The sequence below is a fragment of the Sciurus vulgaris genome, assembly GCF_902686455.1.
Source record: "Sciurus vulgaris genome assembly, chromosome: 9".
NCBI lineage: Eukaryota > Metazoa > Chordata > Mammalia > Rodentia > Sciuridae > Sciurus > Sciurus vulgaris.
The window spans coordinates 77679733-77705142 of NC_136469.1; the positions used below are offsets into that span (position 1 = coordinate 77679733).

Consider the following 25410-nt stretch of genomic DNA (forward strand, 5'->3'; position numbering starts at 1 on the left):
TAAGTTACCAATTCATAATTTTTTTTTTTTTTTTTAAAGCTTTCATCATCTTTTGGGAATCTTGATCCTTTTGGCACAGGACAGCCCCTTCCTCCATTACAAATTCCACAGCAGGCAACTCAACATAGTATAGTGCTGCCTCTGAAGAAGCCACCCAGATGGATCCGAAGACCTGTTGGTGCTTCCTTTTCAGTAGGTGTTATTTTGTTTTTATGGTTCATAGAAACAAAGGACTTTTCATAGTAAAATGTTATTATTAGAATCATTCAGATGGAAAAACTTTGGATGTGATATAGATTTGTGGATTTATGGAATGTTCATCATTCAAAATAGTTTCTTAGAAAAGTGGGGACCCATGGGACATGGTAGCACATGCCTGTAATCCCAGCAGTTTGGGAGGCTGAGACAGGAGGATGGAGAGTTTAAAGCCAACCTCAGCAAAACACAAAATAGGGCTGGGAACGTGGCTCATTGGCTGAGTGCCCCTGAGTTCAGTCCCTGGTAAGCCCCACCCCCCGCCCCCAGAAAAGAAAGTGGGGACCTATTTTACTTTTTTTTTTTTTAATTGTGAGCCAAGTGTGGTGACTCACACCTGTATTCGCAGCTACTCAGAAGGCTAAGGCAGAAGGACTGCAAATTTGAGGCCAGACTGGGCAATTTAGCAACATCCAGTCTCAAAATAAAAAATAAAAAGAGCTGGCAATGTAGCATGGTGATAAAGCACCCTGGTTCAATCCCCAATACTAAAAAAAAGAGAGAGAGCGAGTGTGTGCATGCAAGTGAATGAGCAAGCAGAGATTTCCCATTTCTCTACATCCATCCCAATACTATTTTCATACTTTTTTATTTAGTTTTGACGATAGCATCTTAATGGGTGTGGATGACTCATGAGTTTGCATTTCTCTGATGATTAGTGATATTGAGCATCTTTTTATGTTTGTTGGCCATTTATATATCTTTTGCCTTTTGCCATGAGATGACTCAGCATGAAGGGCCTCACCATATGCCAGTACCTTGATTTTGGACTTCCCAGCCTCCAGAACTGTGAGCCAAATGAAGTTCTCTTGTTTGTAAATTTCCATGTCTCAGATATTCTGTTATAGCAAAACAAAATGGACTAAGGCAGTTTCCTTTGCAGTATGAAAATCCCATTTGTCTGTTTTTGCTTTTGTTGACTATTTTTTTGGTGTCATATCCAAAAATCATTGCAAATTTAGCTTCTCCTCTGGGTTTTCTTCTAGTAATTTTGTAGTATCAAGTGTCACATTTAAGTCTTTAATCCATTTTGAAGTTGGTTTTTGTATATGATATAAAGGAAGGGTCCAACTCTATTCTTTTGAACGTGAGTGTCTTGTTTTCTCAAAACCTGAATGGTTATCAAAGAGATTATCTTTCCCTATTGTGTCATCTTGGTGCCCTTGTCGAAGATCATTTGACCATATATGCACGAATTTATTTATATGTTCTCCATTCTGATTCACTGGTCTTCATGTCTTTGTGCCAATACCACACTGTTGATTACTATAGCTTTGTAATAAGTTTTGAAATCAGCAAATGTGAGACCTCCAGCTGTGTTCTTTTTCTGTTTCTGGAAAAAGTACCATTTGGATTTTATTTATTCAAGGATTTTATTTATTCATTTATTTTTGAAACAGTGTCACTTTGTTATCCAGGCTGGGCTACATTGATCCTCCTGCCTCAGCCTCTTGAGTAGCTTGGATTATAAGTGGGCACCAATGTGTACAGCCCTTTTGCAATTTTGACAAGGATTGCATCGAATCTGTAGATTGCTTTGGATAGTAGTGGTTTTGGTTTTTTTTAAAGATTTTTTTTTTTAATTGTAGTCGGACACAATAGTTATTTTAGTTACTTATTTTTATGTGGTGCTGAGTGCCTCCAGTGCCTCCCACATGCTAGGTGAGTCCTCTACTGCTGAGCCATAACCCTAGCCCAGTATGGACATTTTAATAATGTGTCAATCCATGAACACAGGAACATTTGTTTCTATCGTCCTTATATTTTTTTCTGCAGTGTTTTGTTCTTGTCATATACAACTTTTATCTTCTTTATTACATTTATTATAAAGCATTTTTTATGCTATAATGTGGGAAAGTTTTCTCAATTCCTTATCACATTGTTCATCATTAGTATAGAAACAGCTAATTTTTGTGTGTTGACTTTGTTCCTTCAACTTTGCCAAATTCATTTATTGATTTTAATTGTTTTTGTGGTATCTTTAGAGTTTTCTACATACAAGAGGTCATCTATGAGCAGAGATAATCTTTCTTCTTTTCTTTGCTTTTTCCTCCTGGAGAAAAAGGGTTTGAACCCTGGGTACTGTACTACTGAACTACATCCTCAGCACTTTTCATTTTGTGATAGGGTCTCACTGAGTTGCCCAGGCTGTCCTCAAAACTTGCAGACCTCCTGCCTTGGCCTCCCAAGTCACTGGGATTACCGAATTTTACTACCATTCCCAGCTACCACTTTCTAATTGTGATGACTTTTTTCTTTTTCTTCTTTACTCTGATTAGAACTCCAGTACTGTCTTGAGAAGTGGTGAGAGTAGCATCCTTGCTTTGTTCCTAATCTTAGAGGAAAAGCTTATATATATTTTTTTTAACCATTGAATATATTATTAGTTATGAACTTTCTGTTTTTGGCCTCTATTATATTGAGATGATTTCCTTCTGTCTTTGTTCATTCCTGCTGCTGTAACAAAATACCGTGGACTAGAAATTGTGTAAACAATAGAAATTTGTTTCTCACTGTTTTGGAGGTTCAAAATCTGATCAAGACAGCAGTAGGTTCAGTACTGTAAGTGCTCACTGTGCTTCCAAGATGGCTTCTTCTTTTTGCATCCTCCTGGTGAATGACTCTGTTGTATCTTCACGTGGCTAAGGGACGGTAGGGGCTAGCTAATTTCTTCCTGTCTTTTTATGAGGTTGTTAGTTTCATTCACAAAGCTACACTTCTCACATGGTTATATAGAGATGTAAGTTCTAATATATGCATTTTGTAAGAGACATAACAAACTTAATAAGATAAATATGTATGAAGAACATAATCTGCAAGGTGCATTGATATATACCTGTAATCTCAGCTACTTGGGAGACTGAGGTAAGAGAATTGTAAGTTTGAGGCCAGCCAGGGCAACAAAGCGAGACTTTGTCTCAAAAAATAAAGAGGGCTGGGTTGTAGCTTAGTGGTAGAATGCCCCTGGGTTCCAATCCCCAATAGCCCCTGCCCCCCCCCCCAAAAAAAAAGACTGTAATCTATGCTTCCCTAGCATGTGCCTGCTTGAGCTAGCACTGCAGGGGAAGAAAAGGGGCTTATATTCCTTGTACAAAAGTTTTCAGTGTGAAAACCAAATTTGGTTCTTTTTCTTTATTTTTAAAAAAAATGTTTAGTTGTTGATGGACCTTTATTCATATGCAATGCTGAGAATTGAACCCATTGCCTCACATATGCTAGGCAAGTGCTCTACCACTGAGCTATGACCCCAACCCTCTCTATATTTTCTATTAATATGTTAATCAGATTATAACTGCTTACCATATTATGGTAATATACTGACTGAGAAATTGTGTACAATTTCATTTCATTCAGGAGGTAGATTGTGAAGATGAATAATAATAATTGGAGGCTGGAATTAGATTACAGAGCATAGGAGAATATATTAGCTAATTTTATCCAAATTGGTATGTTTTGGCCACATTTATTTTTCTTTTTTTTTTTTTTTCTTTAAGTTGTAGATGGACACAATGCCTTTGTTTGACTTATTTATTTTTATGTGGTGCTGAGGATTGAACCCCGTGCCTCGTACATTGATGCTAGGAAAGTGCTCTACCACTGAGCTACACCCCAGCCCCAGGCCACATTTCTTTACTTGAGCAAGTTTATAGTACATTTCTGTTTTAACATCCTTGTGGTGAAAACTGATTTCACTCATTTGTTCTTTCAGTTTGGTGGCAAACTGGTTACTTTTGAGAATGTCAAAGTACAGCCGCAGCAGGGAACTGAGCAGCAGCAGCAGCAGCAGCAGCATCATGTGTTCATTAGTCAGGTGGTAACAGAAAAGGAATTTCTCAACCGATCAGACCAACTGCAGCAGGTTGTGCAGTCACAAGGATTTATCAATTACTGCCAGAAAAAAATTGATGCTTCTCAAACTGAGTTTGAGAAAAATGTGTGGTCCTTTTTGAAGGTAAAGTTGATACTTTAAACCATTTTATTTCATTATCCATGAATTTAACTGTTACTGTTCCTAGTCCTCTTATAATTATACAAAACAGTGGGATTCATTATGAGGTATTCATAAAGGTACATAATATAATTTGGTCACTTAATTGCCTCGTACCTCCCTTTACTTACTCTTACATTCTAAATCTGTCTTCCTAATAATGAAACAATTGGTAAAGCATGTTTTTAGGACTTCATGATGAAATTTGAGAAACCTCACAAAGAGCACTCAACCTAAATTCTGATGTCAAGCGTTCTTCCTTCTCTAATTTGACAAACAATACATTATTTTTTTTTTTAAAAAGGCAATATGGTTGAGATATTTAAGGAAGAAAATGACAGTAAAGCAAACTTATTTTTAAAATAGAACTTAAAACTTACTGTAAGTATTAGGGTTCTCTAGAAGAACAGAATCAACAGGAAGTATGATTATAACAAGGGATTTATTTGATTGGCTTATGTGACCAGAAGCTGTATAGTCCACAATGGCTGAAGAGCTGGAAGAACCAGTAGCTGTGCAATCCAAGAGGCTGAAGCCTCAGAACAAGAGGGATCAACTCTGAGACTGAAGGCTTCTGGAAACCCCCTGGAGAATTACTGGCAGAGTCAGCTTTGTAAAAGTAAAGGAATGAGAGTCTGTTATCCTCAGGGGATCACAGCAGCATTAAGAACCCATTTCAGAAGAGTCAAGCTTGCATCTGCTGCTGCTTCCTTGTTCTTTCAACTTTTATTCCATCCAAGCCACCATCCTATTGGACGGTGCTGCCCACCTTTAGAGAGGGTCTCCACTTCAGTTCTGTATCCCACATGCCATTCATTCCTAGATATACCCTTAGTGATATACCTGGAAACCTCTTAATCATCAGCATCTCGTTCCAATCAAGTTGACAATTCAAATTAACCATTACAATAAGGAAAACAAAATATTTAATGTCTATATTAAATCTAATTAAGGAAAATGAGAAAAGAGAAGAGACATAGAGGACAGAGGCTAGAAGTATCTCTCATCCTCCCATTAAAGAAAAGTTAGAGCTGCGAAAAAAACCTTTGCACTAAATTGCATTTTTGACAATAGACTAACAAATAGAATTTCCTTCTTGGTCATTTTTTCCCTCCACTGAAATGTCTGTTCTTTAATACTGAATTTTCCAAGGAAAAAGAATTTTGAATACAACAAGGTTAAATTCTAAAATTGTACAATTTATATTTTGTAATTAAGTATGAATTTTGAGAGTTTATGATATAGAATGTTTCACATAGTGTGAATTGTACATTCATATGACCCTTGGGCATGAGTTTAATTTATATTCACTAAAATTAGATTTCAAACATAAGCTATATTCAATCAGTGTAATTTGTTCTAGTATACTTACTATTAAAAAATAACTATTTAAAAATAAACTGTTCTTTGGATCCCTTTCTAATAGCCTTCAGGATTATGCATAGTAGATTTTAGGTTTTTAAAATAATTTTACTTGGAATTTGATCAATTGTCATAAAAATTAGACTTTAAAAATAAAGATTTTTGTTATAAGAATGTCTTTTTTTTTTTTTTTTTTTAAGGTGAATTTTGAGGATGATTCTCGTGGAAAATACCTTGAGCTTCTTGGATATAGAAAAGATGATCTAGGAAAAAAGGTAAACTTTTGGGGAAGTTAAATGACTGTTCTTAAACATGTATCATATTTTTATTAGAGTTACACAGATTATCTTCAGTCACTAAATATTCAATAAAAATTTGTGTTTGGTTGCCAAAACTTTGAGTATATATCGTTAAATGCTAAACTCCACTTTATATCTGGATTTAGAAGCTTCCAGAACCACCTTTACTTCAAAACTTTAGTGTCAGAAGCAATTGGGCCTTAATAGATGAGGCAGTGTGAATCTCAAACATTAGAAATAACACTGAGATTTTAATAGAGAGTGTAAACAGTGGCCTTGCCAGCAAAGAGTTAGCCACTACTAGAGGTCTCCCAAGTTCAATACAACTTAAGTGAGAAAAATGGTACTATTTCAGGCTATCACAGATTTCCACCCTAGCTATGTTGATGCCATTAGCACATAATGTCCAAACTATGTATTGAGTTGGTATAATAAAATGTAATAAATATTTTGGAACAGGAGTGATTTATTGTACTGAGCCTGAGTAAATAAAATGTTCAAGTTGTTTGCTTAATAGTTCATGTTTTAAAAATATTCCCTTTTAAAACAAGGAAATCATGTTGCACTTTTGTAGTGTTCTCAAAAAGTGACTTAATTGTTATTGCACTATTGACATCAACATCAGTAACAGTAAAAATAGACTGTGGAAATTTTGAAGGCAGTGTTATAGATTCTCTGTAGTTCTCTGCACTTTAGGTGCAGATTAGTGCTTCTTCAAAGTTAGATGGGTCTAGGATCACATCACATTTCCACTGTGTTGTGTGATCATTCCTTTAGAATTTTTATGGTTAACTTTATCATTAATCTAAATTTCTTGATGCTATAACTTTTCTAGATTTGCTAGAGATTAATATAAAAGTTTTACTGCATGCCTGATAACAAAAAAAAAGAGAATCATATCTGGTTGCCAGTATTTCTTATAGCAATTTTCCATAATGAGTACCTGAAGAAATATTTTTAAAAACCAATTAGAAGAAAACATGTTTGTTTTGAGGCTAGTGTTGTCGTTGAACAGCAGAGTAGGATATCATCTGAACAATAGGACTCTACAAATGAAACTAGAATCACTTAGAACCAATTCAGCACAGATGTTAGTCTGCTTAAACATACTATTCCTGATGAAAACTTTTGTGGATTTTTGTCACTGAGATGAAGAGGTGAACATTTGCTGGATACCCTGAAATAGAATTCTATTTAGTAGGTGAGTTGTTATTTTTATTTCAGATTGCTTTGGCCTTGAACAAAGTGGATGGATCCGATGTGGTAAGAAGGGCTTTTAAAAACAGTCATCTTCTAAAATTTTGGTTAGGTCATAACAAAAAAGAAGTGTAATTTAAGAAGTTTATCTCTTTTGTGCTTTGTGGTGTAAAAACAAATGCCGATTCCAGATATTTTAGTAAATTCATAATTCTCATCCTAAATAGCTTAAGTTTACCTGGTAGAGATTTCCTAGCTCTTGACATATTTGAATTTTATAAAAGAGGAAAAAAACAGAATCAGTGACTGCTCAGATTCTTAAGGTAAATTTCTTTCATGCCAGATGAGTTTCAGTAGGAAAGAAAGGGAAGGTGTTAGCAATAATTGTTAGTGGTAGTTGTTCTTTACTTTTCCTCTAATGTTGTTTCTCAAATAAATTTACTCAATGTTGCTTCTTATGATCAAACTAGCTCTGGGTGTTTTTGGTTGGGTCTTTTGTCTTCCTTGTTACTAATAACCTTTTAATGCTATGTTCTTCAATTTTCCTCTAATTGTTTTGTGTACCAAAGGCTCTTAAAGACTCTGACCAAGTTACACAGAGTGATGGGGAGGAGAGCCCTGCTGCTGAAGAGCAGCTCTTGGGAGAGGTACTCTTTTTCATATTATATTAGACAAGTATGTGATAATTGTTATCTCACATTTTAAAAAAAAAGGAACATTTTCTTGACTCCTTGTTGGAAAATAAGTTGGAGTGTACTGTTACAAGGATGTTTAAGGTAGAAATCTGTTACCTAGACTGATAGAAATATGCCAAATTCTAGTTCTTTGACCTTACTTCTGGATTACAAGCTTTAAAATTTATAGTTGAAGTGAGAGATTGACAACTTGTCAGATGACTGTCAGGATGTCAAAGTGAATAGAGATTTTATTCAGAAATCCACTTTGCATGGTTTGTGAAGTTAAAGGTTTTTTGTCGGCACATTCATGTTTAGGGCCCACTGTCAGTGGCATAGGCTTCTAAATTGGTCCTGAAGTCAGAGTCCAAGTAAAGAACATTTCACTAAACTGTCATGATTTACTATGAATGTATCTTTAAGTTGTGCTTGATCATTTCTATAATTAATCAGAGTCCTTGATCACAGAGTTCTATCATTGATTTTTTTTTTCCTTTTGATTTTTCTGGAGGTTTTCTTTACCACTAGTCACTAATTCTGTAATTTTCTTCATTTCTAATTTTATTTCATCTTGAAAAATTAACCAACAAATTCTTGTTTCTTATGTCATCTTTGACTTTTTCATTGCCTGTTGTAATATAGGGATGTCCTGCCTGTGGAATATTTTGTATAATCATTTAATACATGTAAAAATAATTTCCCAATGTATATAAACTACTGCAAGATGATGATTAAAAACATTTTCCTTAGAAGTGGATTTCCTAGCACTATTTAACAAGGAAGTAAAGGATATGAACAAAATCTTACTAAAAAATTCGAACTAATTTTGGGAATGCCTAGAAAGAATTATAAATACATAAATGTTGTACTTTGATTTTTTCACATCTAGATTATGTATGATCAAATAAAAGACCATTTGAGATTATACTCATGAATAATAGGTAATAGTAATATGTATATAACAAAACAATAATTGTCAGTGTGCATTTGAATACTTGAAAAACATCGTTTCAAGGGGGTAAAATCCAGAACTGGGAATTGCTTTAACTTGCTAGACAAATGCTCTACCACTGAGCTACATCCCCCAAGCCCTTTTATTTTCATTTGGAGACAGGAACTTACTAAATTACTGAGGCTGGCCTGGAACTTGCCATCCTCTTGCCTCACCCTCTTGAGTATTTGGGATTACAGGTGTGTGCCACCATCCTGGGTCTTCCCTTTTATCTTGATAGTGTTTTTTTTTTTCTTAATATTTTTATTAGTTGTTGATGAACCTTTATTTATTTATATGTTGTGCTGAGAATCAAACCCAGTGCCTCACATATGCTAGGCAAGCGCTCTACCTCTGAGTTACAATCCCAACCCCTATCTTGATACTCCTGTGAGTGTAGTAGTTTACACATTAAAGGTAGTCAATACATAAAGCATTGTACATTTTTGGCCTATGTATATTTCAAAATCTATAAATAATAGTTTGCTGAGTTTAGAAAGCATATGTGGGAAATATTGTTTAAAAAGAAAATATTTTTTCTATATATTTGTTAGTGAAAATAATCAGATTCATATCTCTGATTTATTCCTCAATGTGATTATCTTAACTTCTTTTTTAGATTCCAAAATACTTCTCTTTAATCAGTGAAAGCCAGTAAGGGTTAGTTATTCTTTTACAGTAGTCACCATTAATTATGCTTTTTAGTTGAGGCTGTGCTGTACTCTGCACTATAATGATGTGATTCCAAAATGCCCTTGACTTCGAATACTAGGTGCTTTTTCATTCAGGTGTGTAGGTAACACAAGCATAGAAGGCAGATATTTTATCTCATACAGAAGAGCTGCATTTTTCTTTAAAAAGAGAAGATTTTAAATATTTGTATAGACTTTACAAATTGAGCATTTCTAATCTGAAAGTCTAACTAAAATTTTTTTGGATTTCAACCAGGCACGCCTGGTCACACATACCTGAAATCCTAGCTACTTAGAAGATTGAGATAGGAGGATTGCAAGTTTGAGGCCAGCCTGGGCCACTTAATGAGACCCTTAATTAAAAAGTAAAGGGACTGGTGACATAGCTCAGTGGTAGAGCATCCCTGGGTTTAGTACCCAGTACTACAAAATAGATTAGTTCAGATTTGAGACCATTTTGGATTTCAGATTTTTGAATTAGAGATGTTCAATGTATAGTCTCAGAAATTTATAGAAGAACTGTATGTATTTTTATCAGACCAACCTGCTGTTTCAGATAGTTTTAATTTGAAAAAAACATAAAACATATAATTGAATTTAGTATATTTTTAAATATACTCAAATACAAAAATATCCCTTTTAGATTGACTTTTTTTTTTTTTTTTTAAACAGTACAAAAAGAGTCAAACTCAAGACATTGTGCATGCTAGGGAAGTACTGTATCACTGAGCCACATCTCTACAGCTCTGATCCATATATTGCTTTTCTACTAAGGACACCTAATGATTTTTCTCATGATTCAATTTTTGCGGGGTGGGTATGGGGTGACCACTGAGCCACTCTATTTGGTATTTTTTTAGAGACAGGATCTCACTGAGTAGCTTAGTGCCTTACTTTGAACTCATGATCCTCCTGGCTCAGCCTCCCAAGCTGCTGGGATTACAGGCGTGTGCCACTGTGCCTGGCTTCGTGATTCAGTTTTATCAAAAGACCTTATAACCAAACCTAGCATGCAGGAATTATTAGATAAGTTAAAGTAGGATTGTTTTAAATCTACATATAATGATATAATTCAAAATGTGTATGTTTTATGTATTCTCAACTGAGACATAAGAACGTTTCTGGAGTAACACACATTATGTGGTCAGTAGGCGAATAATATATAAATTTTATTTTGCCTGCAAACTATTTCATAGGTTCATTTTCGCTAACTTACTGCTTTTCCCATCTCTTTAGCACATTAAAGAGGAAAAATATGAATATGAATTTCTACCCTCAGCTGGGGGAACATTTAATATCTCCATCAGTGGGGGTAAGTGCCTGTTGGTTTTATTTTTAATTTTTTTTTTAACAGTTTGAAATTAAGTGGTCCAGAAGTTTAAGTTAGACATGTTTTGTCAAAGATGGTATAGAGTTGAGAAAGAATTTGGTTACCATTTACTGTATGTAATTGGCAATTTGGGAAGGGTGGTACATTCTAACACCTAGGTGATCTATCTTTAATCCACTTAGGTAATCTGTAAATAGTGTCATTTTATGTGCTTTTTAATATATTTCCATAAATTTCTTCCTTAACAGCTTGTGTTTGAAAATTAATTCCCTAGTATTAAAAAATTAGCATTGTGTTCTCAATTTGTGTCTGTATATAAAATCTGATTTGTGTAGTTTTTTTATTGTAGCTATTTTTGATAACAAGACCTCTATAATATGATTGTGTTGTTTCCTTGTTGCAGACATTGATGGTTTAATTACTCAGGCTTTACTGACGGGTAATTTTGAGAGTGCTGTTGACCTTTGTTTACATGATAATCGAATGGCTGATGCCATTATATTGGCCATAGCAGGTGGACAAGAACTCTTGGCTCGAACCCAGAGAAAATACTTTGCAAAATCCCAAAGCAAAATCACCAGGGTATGTTATTTTCAAAATAAATCAACAGTAACATTTTTATGGTTATATTAAGTAATACTCTATCATTGTAGATAATTGAGATTCAGAACACAATACAGAATTTTTAAAAACCCATCCATAATTTTTGACCCCAAAATTGTTTTTGGCATTGGTGTGATTGTTCCAGTTTTTGTTGTTTCTATATAGAATTTAAAAATCAAAAATATTTTCATAGTACCGTGTAAAGGTTTAATATAGAACACTTTAAAAGTAAAATTTCTAGCACCACCTAATCCTGATGGTAGATTAGTGCATAGCTTTCCATATCTTTCTTTGTATATGTATTTATATGTGTATATGTACACATATATTCTTTTTTTTTTTTTTTCAGTGCTAGGGATTAAACCCAGGGCCTTGCATACACTAGGCAAGTGCTTTACCACTGAACTACACCCCCAACATTTTCTTATATATTTTTTTTAATTTCAAGACAAGTTCTTACTAAATTGCCCAGCTGGCTTCAAACTCAAGATCCTCCTGCCTCAGCCTCCCAAGTAGCTGGAATCACAGGCATGCACCACTATGCCTAACTATATATAGATATTGTCACTTACAGTATAAGTATTTTTCGACATTATTATATCATGACTACCTACAACAATTTTTTTTTTTTCCAGTGCTAGGGATTAGAACCCAGGGCCTTGTGCTTGTAAGGCAAGAACTCTACCAACTGAGCTATATCCCCAGCCCCCAAAAAATTTTTTTAAAAAAACCTTTGTTATGCCTAAATATTGGTGCAAATTTTTTATTAATTACCTCCTGTACTAGGAGAGAAGTTTCTGGCACAAATTGCTTAAACATTTTTGAGCCTCCTGCTTGATGTTTCTTTTAATATCTTAAAAATATAATTTCTGTGTTTAGTCCCACCACTGTTGATTACTGTCAGTCTCCCAACCTCAGCTCATGTTATTCTCTCTATTATCTTTCAGCCATACCAACTCCTTTTCAGTTCCTCATCATTCCATGTTCGTTTTTCCCTCTTTTTTTTTTTTTTTTTTAATACTTCTTTTTAGGTATATATGACAGAAGAGTGTATTTTTGACATATTATACATACTTGGAACTTTTTCCTTCTTAATGAAATTATTTCCTGTTTGTTCTTCAAATTATCTCAAAAGTCTACATGCTTAAGCACTTTTTCTCGTTATTTTATAAAATGTTTGTTGGTGGTTTTCTTTTTTTAAGGAAAATAATGCCATCTGTTATGTCCTTTGGTTCCAAAATATATTCTCTTTGCTGCTGCTTCATTTGGCATAAAATAAACTCTTGTTTTGCTATATATGATTGATTATCCAGGGTTAAGTTTCATTAATATACTAAACACTTTAATTTTGCTTCTGTTTTCCTTTCCTAAGCTCATCACTGCAGTGGTGATGAAGAATTGGAAAGAGATTGTTCAGTCCTGTGATCTTAAAAATTGGAGAGAGGCTTTAGCTGCAGTATTGACTTATGCTAAACCAGATGAATTTTCAGCCCTGTGTGGTAAGATGTGAACTTTACATTTAACTACATTACGTATATGGCATGGTATATTGAAAATATATTGTGACATTTTATTATGTCATATATTTATTATGACATGGTATATTGTAAATATACCAGACGAATTTTATTAGAAATTTTTGCCAACCTACTAATCACAAATAAAAATTATAAAATACATTCTTCACATTATTTTTAAAAAATACTGTTTAGTAATTCTGGTTTCAGACCAGAATTAGAAATTTGCTTCTGCTATTTACTAGCTATAATAATAGGAAAAATTATTTTCTAAATCTCAATTTATTTATCTCTAAAATGACACAAAAGCAACCCTCACTAATAAATGTTAGCTGTGATAAAATTAATCATCACAGCATTTGAGCCAGGTTCAGTGGCACATGCTTGTTATCCCAGCTACACAAAAGGCCGAGGAAGGAGGATTTCAAGTTGGAGAACAACCAGGACAACTTAATGAAACCTGTCTCAAAATCAAAAATAAAAAGGGAATTACAACATTTGATTAAAAATTTCTCTTGTATACCATGACTAAATTGATGGGTAAGGAATAAATATTATTTGCAAGAAAAGAAGCTTAAGACTGCTAGTGTAAGCAAACAACTGTTTGCTATCTTGAAAGTAATATGAAAATAATAAGATACTAACTGTATTTTCACAAATAATTTATAGCAGACCTAGCTGCCATTGATAGGACTATTCTAAATGTGCAACTAGTTTTGTGTTCATATATTTGTCCCCATGTTATTTTTTCTAATATAATTGATGGAAATTAGTTCTACTACTAGATATAGAATCTTATAAAATTGCTTATTATTTATACTTGTCATCCACTTCTATTCATATAGCAAATATTTACTGAACATTTAGAGTGACTTTGTTTCTTCCCTGCTACTTATTGATAGTGAAACCTATACCTCTGAAAGTATTATTGAGATGCTCAGAACCTTACTTACAGATTGTCTTGGATATAATCTTATGTTTTCCTCACAATTTATAGATCTTTTGGGAGCCAGGCTTGAAAGTGAAGGAGATAGCCTCCTGCAGACTCAGGCATGTCTCTGCTACATTTGTGCAGGGAATGTAGAGAAACTAGTTGCATGTTGGACTAAAGCTCAAGATGGTAACAACCCACTATCCCTTCAGGTTAGTGTCTTTGAACCAAAAGGTGCTTACTTCTTAGTGTTTTCTTTCATCATACTTATGAACAAGTTATATTCTAGAAATCCATTTGTTCTATAAGTTTATTGCTTTCACCCTACTTATTTACCTATTAGAAGTTCTTTTACTGGATAATTATATGCAATATTTAAAGAAGCAAAATTTAAGATAATGGGGTTGTAGCCGCTTATAAAATGAAGGTTGTGATTTGGCTGTTTATTGGGGGAAGTAGGTGACAGCCACTGAAAATAGCCCTAGGGTTTCCTTCTTTTTCCTCATGATCTTTCTGCCTCCATTGACCCCACCTACCTTGGGCAAGGAATGAAGCAAGGGCTAAGTGATGGGCTAAGGAATAGGAGACATCCTCAATACCAATCAAAAACCTTCATGGTTAAGAGAAAATGAAAGTAACAGGTAAATGAAATTCCATCCATGTAGCACCAATACCAAGCAAGAGAAGAAGTAAATTGGTGACTATTCTCAGGCACAATGTAAATATATTGGTTTCCCTTCCCAAAGAATTTAATGAGCAGAGTCTTACTATATTTCAGTGTAATATTTCTTTTCCTCTCTGGAAAGAGATTTTTATCAGTAGGGTTGTTGCTTAAATATCTTTCTGTTCAAACTACAAATCAGTTAAGACACCAAGGTTTTCCTTCTAAGTGCTTCTTAGAGAAAAGCACTCGTTTCACATTTCTGAGCCTGTGTACTTGTGAAGGGAAGGTGGGTAGGACATTCTTATGCATTCTACCTGAAGCTTCATGAAAAAATTGGTATTGAAGAGCAACTTGAGGAACTTTGAGTCATAATAGTATATTAGTCAACTTTGCTTACTATAATGAAATATCTGGGATAATTAACTTATAAAGAGAAATGGTTTGTTTTGGCTCATGGTTCTGGAGGGTTCAGTTCAAAATTGGATTGTCGATGGCTTTGGGCCTCTGGCAAGGGCAGCACCTACCCCAGGAATGCATGGCAGAGCAGACCACTTACAGCATGAACCAGGAAGCAAAAGAGAAAGTCCTCTTTCAAGTCCCCTTCGTGGGCATGCCCCAGTGACCTAAGGATCCCCCTCTTAAAGGTTCCACCATCTCTCATAGTACTACCCTGGGGTCCAAGCCTTTAACACATGGGCCTCTGGAGGGCATTCAGCATCCAAACTATAGCAAATACTAAGTTGCTTTGGAGATCATATGCCCTTGCTTATGGGTCACTTCATAATAGTAATAGTTTTAGAGGATAGATGATAGGATGTTTTCACTCATAGTTCCTCTTCTTCATGCTAGGAATTTTGAATATCTGCCTGTCTTTTTACTTTGAATATTTGCCTGTTTTAGATGACCATACAAGTATCTGGCAGCTTAAGGATGTTTAGGGGAAGGTGGTGACCTATACCCCATCCATGAGTAAAAAAGAGATCTTTCTCCTCACTTCTATTTTAGTTACCAAAATGGTGGTCAGCAGTTATTCCATACTTTAAAACAAGGGTCAGAATAGGTGCTGTACTTTTAGTAGGTTTTGGAAATCAGTAACTATTATTTCCTGCTTCCTCTCATGTGTGGTCTTGGTATCTCTCACACTCCCTTCCTTTTCTCACTTAGGATCTAATCGAGAAAGTTGTCATCCTACGAAAAGCTGTACAACTCACCCAAGCCATGGACACTAATACTGTAGGAGTTCTTTTGGCTGAAAAGATGAGTCAGTATGCCAATTTGTTGGCAGCCCAGGGCAGTATTGCTGCAGCCTTGGCTTTTCTTCCTGATAACACTAACCAGGTAATTAGAATTAACAACTTATCTTCTTTCTTATAATGTATGAATGAGTAGAGTCTAGTTTATTAAATACACACATACTAGTAGATGAATGTTTGGGAGTGGTTGAATTTCTATCACCTAACTATAGATAAATGTTACTGACATTCTTCAAGGATCATTTTACATGTACCAAAGCTGTGTCAGAGAAAGAGAATGTTTTATAGTATGATAGATCCCTTTGTATTTATAGTACTTTAGAAACCTGAATGGGGAAAAGATCAACTTGTTTCTAAAGCTAATTCTTCATATAAGATTCTTTGTAGGAATCTTTTATGTTGAAAAGCTATAAATGTTAATTTAGACAAATGGAATTGTTAAAAATTTTAAATTCCTGTATGTGCTACCCCAAATATTATTGAAGAAGTTCATTTTGTATGGTGTTTTAGTTTGACACTGTTTATGGGCAGGTGTATTTTTTAAGTATTCAAGGTGGGGTGCAGTATTACTTTTCTAATTTATTGTCCTTATTTTGGTATACAGTAAAACTCAGACTTTTTCAGACTTAATATTTGTTTTAATTCAATAAGTGACTGGGTATAGAATGATGAACAGATAGCTAAGATCCTTGCCCTCAGAAAACTTCCAAACTAAAGAAGGCTTTGAAATCGTAAATGAGATTTCAAAAGTATTAAATACTGTGATAAAGGTAGTGGTACTGTGGGAACACCAAAGAGGGGAAGCTTAATCCAGTAATGGAGCATGGATGGAAGTAGCAGTAGGATTTGAGTAAACTTTTCCATAAGTAGGATATTTATGTGTGCATTTTATGTCTGATGGAGCTTGATTTTTGAGCCTTGCAGATATTTTATTGTTTCTATACTTTTCATAACTATTTTCTGTTTTGTTTTTTCTGGTTTCTTTTGCCGTACCTGGGGATTAAGCCCAGTACATCATACTTGTTCAGCAAGTGCTTTACCAGCTAAATGATAGTCAAACCCAGAGTTCTGGAGTACATGTGTATTTTTTTTTTTTTCAGTTGTTTTTAGTATTTTATCTTTTAGAGAATTATCAATAAGTTTTATTAAGTAAAAATAACACATACACTCCAGAACTATGTGGGTATGACTGACTAGTTGGTTTTATTTATAATTAACTATAGGATCCAGCTCCTATCCTTCTAAATTGTTACTGGGAATATTAGGTAAAGCAGAAACATATGGTGACTTTTCCACAGTAGTTTCTTTTTGTAGGGGAAGGTATGGGGATTGAACTCAGGGGCACTTGACCACTAAGCACATCCCCAGCCCTATTTTGTATTTTATTTAGAGATAGGGTCTCACTGAGTTGTTTAGTGCCTCACTTTTTTTTTTTTTTTTTTGCTGAGTCTGGCTTTGAACTCCTGATCCTCCTGCCTCAGCTTCCCAAGCCGCTGGGATTACAGGCATGCATCACTGCACCCAGCTCCACGATAGTTTTATAAGACTTTTTATTTAGTAAAATCTCATTGTTAGGTTGAGATAAAATACCCTTTTTTTTAAGACCAACTTAATATAAGACCTTTAGATCATCTGGTTTTAAGATTAAATGTTTTCCTTGCAAACACAAGGCCCTGGGTTTGATCCCCAATACTGCAAAAAAAAAAAAAGATAAAATGTTTTATTTTTAGTATGATTTATAATAATATGCATGTCCTATGCATTATTCTTCATACTTTTCTTTGGACTTTAAAGAATATTCTTTAAGCAAATGGGCATACTATTGATGTTACTTGTTCCTAAATATCAATAGAGCCTTCATATTCTGAAGGACATGTCCTGATATTTTGTGTTATCATTGTAGTATATAATTCTACCCCATAAATGACAATAATATACCTTAAAAAGTTTTTTTTCTTTTTTGCCCCCAGTACTAGGGATTGAACACCAGGGTACTGTGCCACTAAACTACATTTCCAGTCCTTTTTTTATTTTTGAATTTGAAACAGGGTCTCACTAAATGGCCCAGGTAGGCCTCAAACTTGTGATCCTCTGTCTCAACCTCCAAAATCACTAGGATTACAGGTCTGCACCACCATGCCTGATAATACTTTGAAAGTAAATGACCACTTTAAACCTTTTACAGATTTATAGAATTATATAATTTTTTAAAAAGATATTAAAATACCTGTAATCCTAGTGGCTTGGGAGACTGAGGCAGGAGGATTGCAAGTTCAAAAACCAGCCTTAACAAAAGTGAGGTGCTAAGCAGCTCAGGGAGACCCTGTCTCTAAATGAAATACAAAATAGGACTGGGGATGTGGCTCAGTGGTCGAGTGCCCCTGAGTTCAATTCCCGGTACCTCCCCTCAAGAAAGAAAAGATATTAAAATATTTCTGAAATATTGCAGCACATTGCTTTATTATTTATTTAATACCTAGAATGTATACATGGCTACACACACACACATATTTGGTTAACTTTTATAAATTTGTGTAATTGTAGATCTGTAAGAGATACAGATCTGAATTTTATATCTTACAATTTTAATATATTTGAAAAATATCTTCTTTTGCTGGACCAATGGATTTCTTCCCTCAGTTAAATTATAAGTTGTGCTACATGTCATGGATGTTTGGTGCCAATCTTATTAGAAACCATGATATTGAGTCCTCAAGTCTTTTGTAGCATTCACAGCATATGAATAAAAGGGGGTCTCTTTTTTAAAAATTTATTGCTACCTTTATTTTATTTATTTTTATGTGGTGCTGAGGATCGAACGCAGTGCCTCACATGTGCTTGGCAAGCGCTCTACCCCTGAGCTACAACCCCAGACCACTTGAATGATTTGATCGCTTTAAATCAGCATGCTGTCATAAAGTTGAGTAAACTCTTTTGTTTTCTTCCTTTGCTTCTTATAGCCAAACATTGTGCAGCTTCGCGACAGACTTTGTAGAGCACAAGGAGAGCCTGTACCAGGACAGGAATCGCCTAAAATTCCTTACGAGAGACAGCAGCAGTCCAAGGGCAGGCCTGGACCAATTGCTGGCCACCCACAGATGCAAAGAGTTCAAACTCAACAATATTATCCCCATGTGAGTGATGTGGTCCAGATGAAGTAGGAACATTTATGAATTTCAATTCAAATTGATAGTTTCAGTTTGTTGGTTAAAAGATCTTCTTAGATGTGGTAAGGACAACACATTGTGTTAACAGACTTTCTAGATTGTTGAAAGTAATATTTCTGATCTGTATTCTAAAACCCTTTTAATCTTTTCAAACATTGTAATTTAGATATAAATTAGCTTTAAGCTTTCTAGAGAAATTTGTTGTTTCTTTCTTAGCCAGGCTTTCCTTATACTTGTGCATCTGTTCTTGAAACTTCTATTTGATTTATCCAACAAGACATAAATAAAGTAACAGAATTAATCTTTATAGGGCTGGGGTTGTAACTCAGTGGTAGAGCCCTTGTCTAGTACGTATTTGATCCTCAACACCACATAAAAATAAATAAAGTAAGGGTATTGTATCCATCAACAGCTAAATATGTGTGTGTGTGTGTGTGTGTGTGTGTGTGTGTGTGTGTGTGTGTGTGTACTTTTTTTTTTTTTTTTTTTTTGGTGGTGGTGCTGGAGATTGAACCTGGGGCCTTGTGCATGCTAGGCAAGCACTCTACCAACTGAGCTATATCCCCAGCCCACACTAAATATATTTTTTAAAAAAAGAATTCTTATAATGATTTAATTTTATAAACTATTTTTATTTTTAAGCATTCTTTCTCTATCATTAGTATAGGTTTACTGTATCTTCTCTATCCATACAATGAATAATAATCAGAATATGAACTTTTTTCTTTTGGACAACTTGGACAATGGGGAATAGCAAATTTACTGAAGGTTTATGAAGTTGGAGGTCACATAGAAAGGATTAATAATTTTAATTTTAATTAACTTTATTTAAATGACTGAATGCTTAAAATGTGATATTATCTTTCACTGTTCATGTAGAAACTTACATATTTGCAGACCAATAGATAACCTCCGTGTCCTTAAATGAAAAGTATTTTCCATAAATAATAATTAGTCTTGATTGATAGCAAAGATACCCTGCCTATTTTTAAATAGAGCAAATTGGTGATAGGATTCACAGGACCTTTTTATATTTAATCCCAAAGGTTAATATAAAATTATGGAAAACTTTAAAGATCAATTCGTGCTCTTTTGACTTATATTTTGGATTGTTATTTAATCAGAACAGATTACATTTAAATATAACCACTAACTACCTAGAACACTTTTTTTATTCATTTTGTCTATCAAGACCTACTGTCAATGCCTAATATTGTTCTAGTTGTTGGGAATGTTCCTGGTGAACAATATACACAAAATCCCTATCCTTGTGGAGATTGTATTAAAAAGTCTGTGACATAGTGGGACAGATCAGATGATGGCTAGGAAAACTGAGAGGCCCAAATGTCAAGCAACCACCAGAGTTTTAAGATGTAGAATTTTAATTTCTCAACATTGTATGGCTGGTTAATGACCAAGTAGGGATTACAACTTCCAAGCACCTTGTATTTAGGTTAGGTTGTCTTTCAAGTTACTAAAGTAAGGTAAGTAAGCTTTACACTGGGAAGAGAGAATATTTACTCTTTTTATATCTTTGGATTCATTTGTCTTTCTGGAAAAAGGTAAAAACATTGAAAGACTTTTATTACACTTTTGATTTACCAATTTCGTATTTTAAGAACATAAAAATAAATTGAATCATAAGTCAAGCAGTGATTTTCTTGATTAAAGCTTATGATGTGCTGAATGAATGAAGACAGTGGCTTAGAATTTTAAAACAAGTTTACAGACAGGTAAAGGGATCAAAGGGAGGCTAGATTAGTAGGAGTTTACTCCCATTTCAACCAGCACAATTTTGTTTATGTTTGTTTTAATATGTATATTGGAGTTTCACCAAAGATTTACCTGACAAGAAGGATTTTAGGCTTAAAAAGTAATGGGAAATCACTAGACTTCAGGGTAAGCAACATGGTATAGTATAGAAAACTCTGTCCTGGGAATCCTGAGACCTGGACTTAGTCCCATCTTCATTACCAGTGAGTTGTATGGACCTTCACAAGGCCCTTCACAGCTCTGGGACTTGGTTTCTAAATAGTAAAAGGTGGGGATTAATCTGGGTGATCTTTAGTATTTAGCTTTAATATTCTCAATTATTGTGTGGTTTTTAAGCCTTGCATGGGACTAAGGTGATTTTTGTGACTCTGATGAAATTTAAAAAATGGGCGCTTATAAGCAATATGTTTACAGATTACTAGTAGCATGAATACTATTAATGCTTCAAAAATCACTATTTTACTCATTTTTTAGAATGTCTTTCTTATCCTACTTACAGGACCTCACTTTCCCTACTTATTCTTGATGCTTGAATGGCATTATTCCTGTGTTTTGATTTAGGTTTTCATATTGATTTTTTTCCCTGCATCTCCCTCCCTGTTATGTTGTGACTATTTTTCTTTTGGAATCTCAGCTACATTGAAAGCAGTTGCCTAATATATGTTCCCTTGCTTCTCTTACTTTTTGCTTTGTATCTAGCTATTAATACCTTTTGAGTTTTTTCCCCCTTCTTCTTCTTTTAATGTTTTCATTTTTTATTTTCTGTGATTGGTATTTCTTTGTTCAATTCAGGTTAGAATTGCCCCTACTGTCACTACCTGGAGTAACAAAACTCCTACTGCCCTTCCCAGCCATCCACCTGCAGCCTCTCCCTCTGACACACAGGTATATCCTTCATTATTCCTCTTTGAGCAGGACTCTGCTCACCTAAATATATATAGTTCTGTATTTCTCCCCAACTTCCTCAATTTCCCCCAGCTTTACTCTGCATCCATTGGCCTACTCATTGCATTTTATTGCTTTTAGGATGCAAGAGATGGTTTTTAAAGCAATTGATTTATTTCCTTATCCTACCTCTACTTTTGTAGTTCTAAATTGACTTGAGCTAGAAAAATATCAAAAGTGGTTTAAATCTGATTTTAATGAAGACTTCTTTCCTCTCCTTTTTTTTTTTTTTTAGCATTGCAGAAACTGAAGAAAAATAATTATAGTATTTATATTTATATTTCCAAAGTGTGGAGTAATGGATGGAAATTAGTAGAGATGGACAATTCTGGTGACTTACCATCAATTTATTGACACTATTTTATGAGGCTGTTAGCATCTTTTGTCATTCATTCCAATTATTTTGGATCTGTCTGATCTTTAAATCATTCAGAATACATTGCTCAAAAAATATGGAGTCCTATAGATAGTACATGCAAAATGCAGAGCTTCTTCACGATAAAGTTGTGGGGGATATTTTTCTAAATAAAAATGGAATTCCATTTCAGGGATTATAAGGCCATCTGTTAAGATTCTTTGTTCCAAATGTAATCCTCCTTTTTACTGTTTTCTCATTTCTTAGGGAGAAAATCCTCCACCCCCAGGTTTCATAATGCACGGAAATGTTAATCCAAATGCTGCTACTCAGCTTCCTACATCTCCAGGTCATATACACACCCAGGTACCACCTTATCCACAGCCACAGCGTAAGTAATGTGATCCTGAAGTCTTACTAGCATCATGTCTTATTTCATGTAGTAACCATTTACTCTTAAGCACCAAAGCCAAGGCCAATTCAATTTTGACAAAGTTAAGAACCATTCTGACAGTAATCTCTGGAATCCCTGTTCTAGAGAAACATGGTTTCTCTAAGAGGCGGCCTAAATTAGCATGCTTCTGTTACTGTAGAAGTTACTTCCTTATTACTCTTTCAGAACAGTTGCCTTGTGTTCTGAAGCCATTACTAAGATCTATCAAAGTGAATCAGATGTCCCATGATTTAGGTATAAAGAAATAGAATTTTAGAAACTATTTGGTACATATTCTTTTCCTTCAGGCAAGGTGACACAAAACATTTTTGGAAAATTGACTTCAAGGGGGGCATTTGTTGTTTTTTCCATTGTATTCATTTATTTTTGTAGCATTTTTAAGTAGTTTTAGATTTACAGCAAAATTAAGCACAAAGTATATCATACCCACATAGGCACAATCTCCTTATTATCTACATTTCCCACCATATGAGTATATTTGTTACAATCAATGCACCTACATCAGTGGCTTGTTATCACCCAAATTCCATAGTTTACATTAGTGTGTGCTCTTGATTTTATAGCTTCCATGGGTTTTGACAAATGTATAATGATATGTATCTACTATTGGCATTTTTTAAATAGAAAAAAGTAAGAACTAATTCTAATGAGTGTGTTCTGTACTAATTATTCTCTATTGAATGCAAGTTTGATAAAACCTTTCACTCATGTGCTCAGTATGAAAGTACTGTCTTCACGGTACTCTTTAAGAAACAGGTAACAGTTCTCCTAGATTCACTCTATTGAGGTTCAAACTACCACTGATCACCCAGAGAGTGATGGTGTTAAAATCCCTCTAATCTGGGTGAGGGATAAGGCCAGGGGCCTTCAACTGCCACCAAAGTGCTGTGTATATCCAGTTCCATCTGGTGGTTAAGTGAGTATAACTGCAATCTTTACACAGAAACAGGAAAATTCTCAGAAAAAAATCTTCTAGCTCTTTAGTCTGATGGTTCAAAGATTTTCATAATCAGTAGCAATCTGGAGACAGCATATTTCAAATACTGAAGCTAATGATCTTGAGCATATTTAGGGCATCTGAGCCTCAAAAAGCATGAATGTTTTTTGTCATTATTGTTGTTTGGGGTTTTTTTGCAGTACTGGGGATAGAACCCAGGGCTTCATATATACTAGGCAAGCACTATACCATTGAGCTACGCTGCAGCACATAAGTGTTAATTTTTGGTTTTAACTTATAAGAATAATGTTAAAATTATTTCCATTGAATGATAACTTTTTGGTTTCATTGCTATCTGAATAAATTTGTAACTAATTAAAATTTCTGTTTCTTCTCCTTGGTGTAGTTTATCAACCAGCCCAGCAGTATTCCTTCGGAACAGGGGGGTCAGCAATGTATCGACCTCAGCAGCCTGTTGCTCCTCCTGCTTCAAACGCTTACCCTAACACCCCTTACATATCTTCTGCTTCTTCCTATTCTGGGCAGTCTCAGCTATACACACCACAGCACCAGGCCTCTTCACCTACCTCCAGCCCTGCTGCTTCTTTCCCTCCTCCCCCTTCCTCTGGAGCGTCCTTCCAGCATGGCGGACCAGGAGCTCCACCATCATCTTCAGCTTATGCACTGCCTCCTGGAACAACAGGTACACTGCCTGCTGCCAGTGAGCTGCCTGCGTCCCAAAGAACAGGTCTGCGCTTAAAAGGGCTTTGGTTTGGCTCCCCGATGTTTCATGAACAGATGGGTGGATGGAGGGGTTATCATTTCTGTTCGTAAACTGGGTAATGTGAAGTGTTGAGTATTTATAACAAATTCAGAAATGGTTTCTACAACTTCTAAAACTGATTCTCCCATAATGAACTTTAGTTATCAATTGAGGAAAGCTTTAGAGCTCCAGAAGAGTAAGAGTATATAATCTGCCATTGAACTTAAATTAGGTGATAAGGAATTAATTGGCAAGATAAGTGGTAGTTGAAATCAGATTTAGTTTACTTGAACGAAGGGTGATCTCTGTTCTTACTGAAAATTTTTCAATTTTAAAAATTATTTATACCTTAAATTCATTCATGGAAAAGTAAACAGTGGTCTTAATAAGTTTGTACAAATTTTACAATAATGTTTATTTGTAGGGGTGAAGAGTAATCTCAGTATCCTTGACCAAGAAAAAAAGTAAGAGAATACAACTTTTGATAAGGAGATCCTACAAGACAATTTAGTCATCATACAGTAGTATAGTGGTTCTCCATTAGGGAAATATTGCTCTCTCAGGTCTTTTGGAAATTTCTAGACATAATTTTTTGTCTACTAGTATTATTGTATCTGAACATTTCTAATTAAGATCTTAGTTTTATAAATATTTTTGTAGCAAACTACATATTTTTATTAATTTTGATTGACAGGTCATAATTGTGTATATTTATGGAGTACGATGTGATGTTCTGGTACACACACAAACACACACACACAATATGGAATGATTAAATCAAGCTAATTGATATATCCATCATCTTGCTTACCTATCATTGTTTGGCAGTGAAATACACATAAATTCTTTTCATCATTCATTCATTCATGTTATATTTAGAGTATGTTAAACTTTTTATGGTTAGTTTATGTTTTCTGCTTTTTACTTAAGGATAGTAAAAGGGGCCTCAGTATGTGTTATTAAAAAAAAAAAAAATCAATGAATTCAAATAGGATTCAGAACCACTTATGTAGTGGTTAAGAAATCAGGCCTTGAAATTAGATTGCCTAGGTTTGTATCCCAGTTCCTAGTGTCACTGTGTTCTAGTTTTGTCATGTGAGTAAGTTATTTACTTAACTTCTTTAAGCCTCTGTTTTCTCAAAGAATGATAATGGTACCTACTCATATGCTTATTACGAGAATTGAATGCTTTAATACATTCAAAGCATTTGGGGACAATGACTGCCAAGTACTAAGCACTTTTTAGAAGTTAGCTATGAT

The 25410-nt window shown here is 34.6% G+C and overlaps 1 protein-coding gene across 24 annotated transcripts in view; it reads left to right on the forward strand.

Moving 5' to 3' along the window:
* Positions 1–25410, forward strand: part of SEC31A (SEC31 homolog A, COPII coat complex component) — a 64711-nt gene that overhangs the window by 22122 nt on the left and 17179 nt on the right. For 4 of the 24 annotated variants that reach the window (XM_079153176.1, XM_079153165.1, XM_079153183.1 and 1 more), the window contains exons 10-23: positions 40–192; positions 3965–4207; positions 5806–5880; positions 7129–7167; positions 7671–7748; positions 10695–10770; positions 11192–11370; positions 12764–12890; positions 13906–14051; positions 15668–15841; positions 18717–18890; positions 21489–21581; positions 22264–22387; positions 23794–24135. In XM_079153176.1, coding sequence (XP_079009302.1) covers positions 40–192; positions 3965–4207; positions 5806–5880; positions 7129–7167; positions 7671–7748; positions 10695–10770; positions 11192–11370; positions 12764–12890; positions 13906–14051; positions 15668–15841; positions 18717–18890; positions 21489–21581; positions 22264–22387; positions 23794–24135 — 2023 coding nt within the window. The remainder of the gene's footprint in view (positions 1–39; positions 193–3964; positions 4208–5805; positions 5881–7128; positions 7168–7670; positions 7749–10694; positions 10771–11191; positions 11371–12763; positions 12891–13905; positions 14052–15667; positions 15842–18716; positions 18891–21488; positions 21582–22263; positions 22388–23793; positions 24136–25410) is intronic. The other 20 variants (XM_079153184.1, XM_079153186.1, XM_079153187.1 and 17 more) reach the window with 14 other exon arrangements.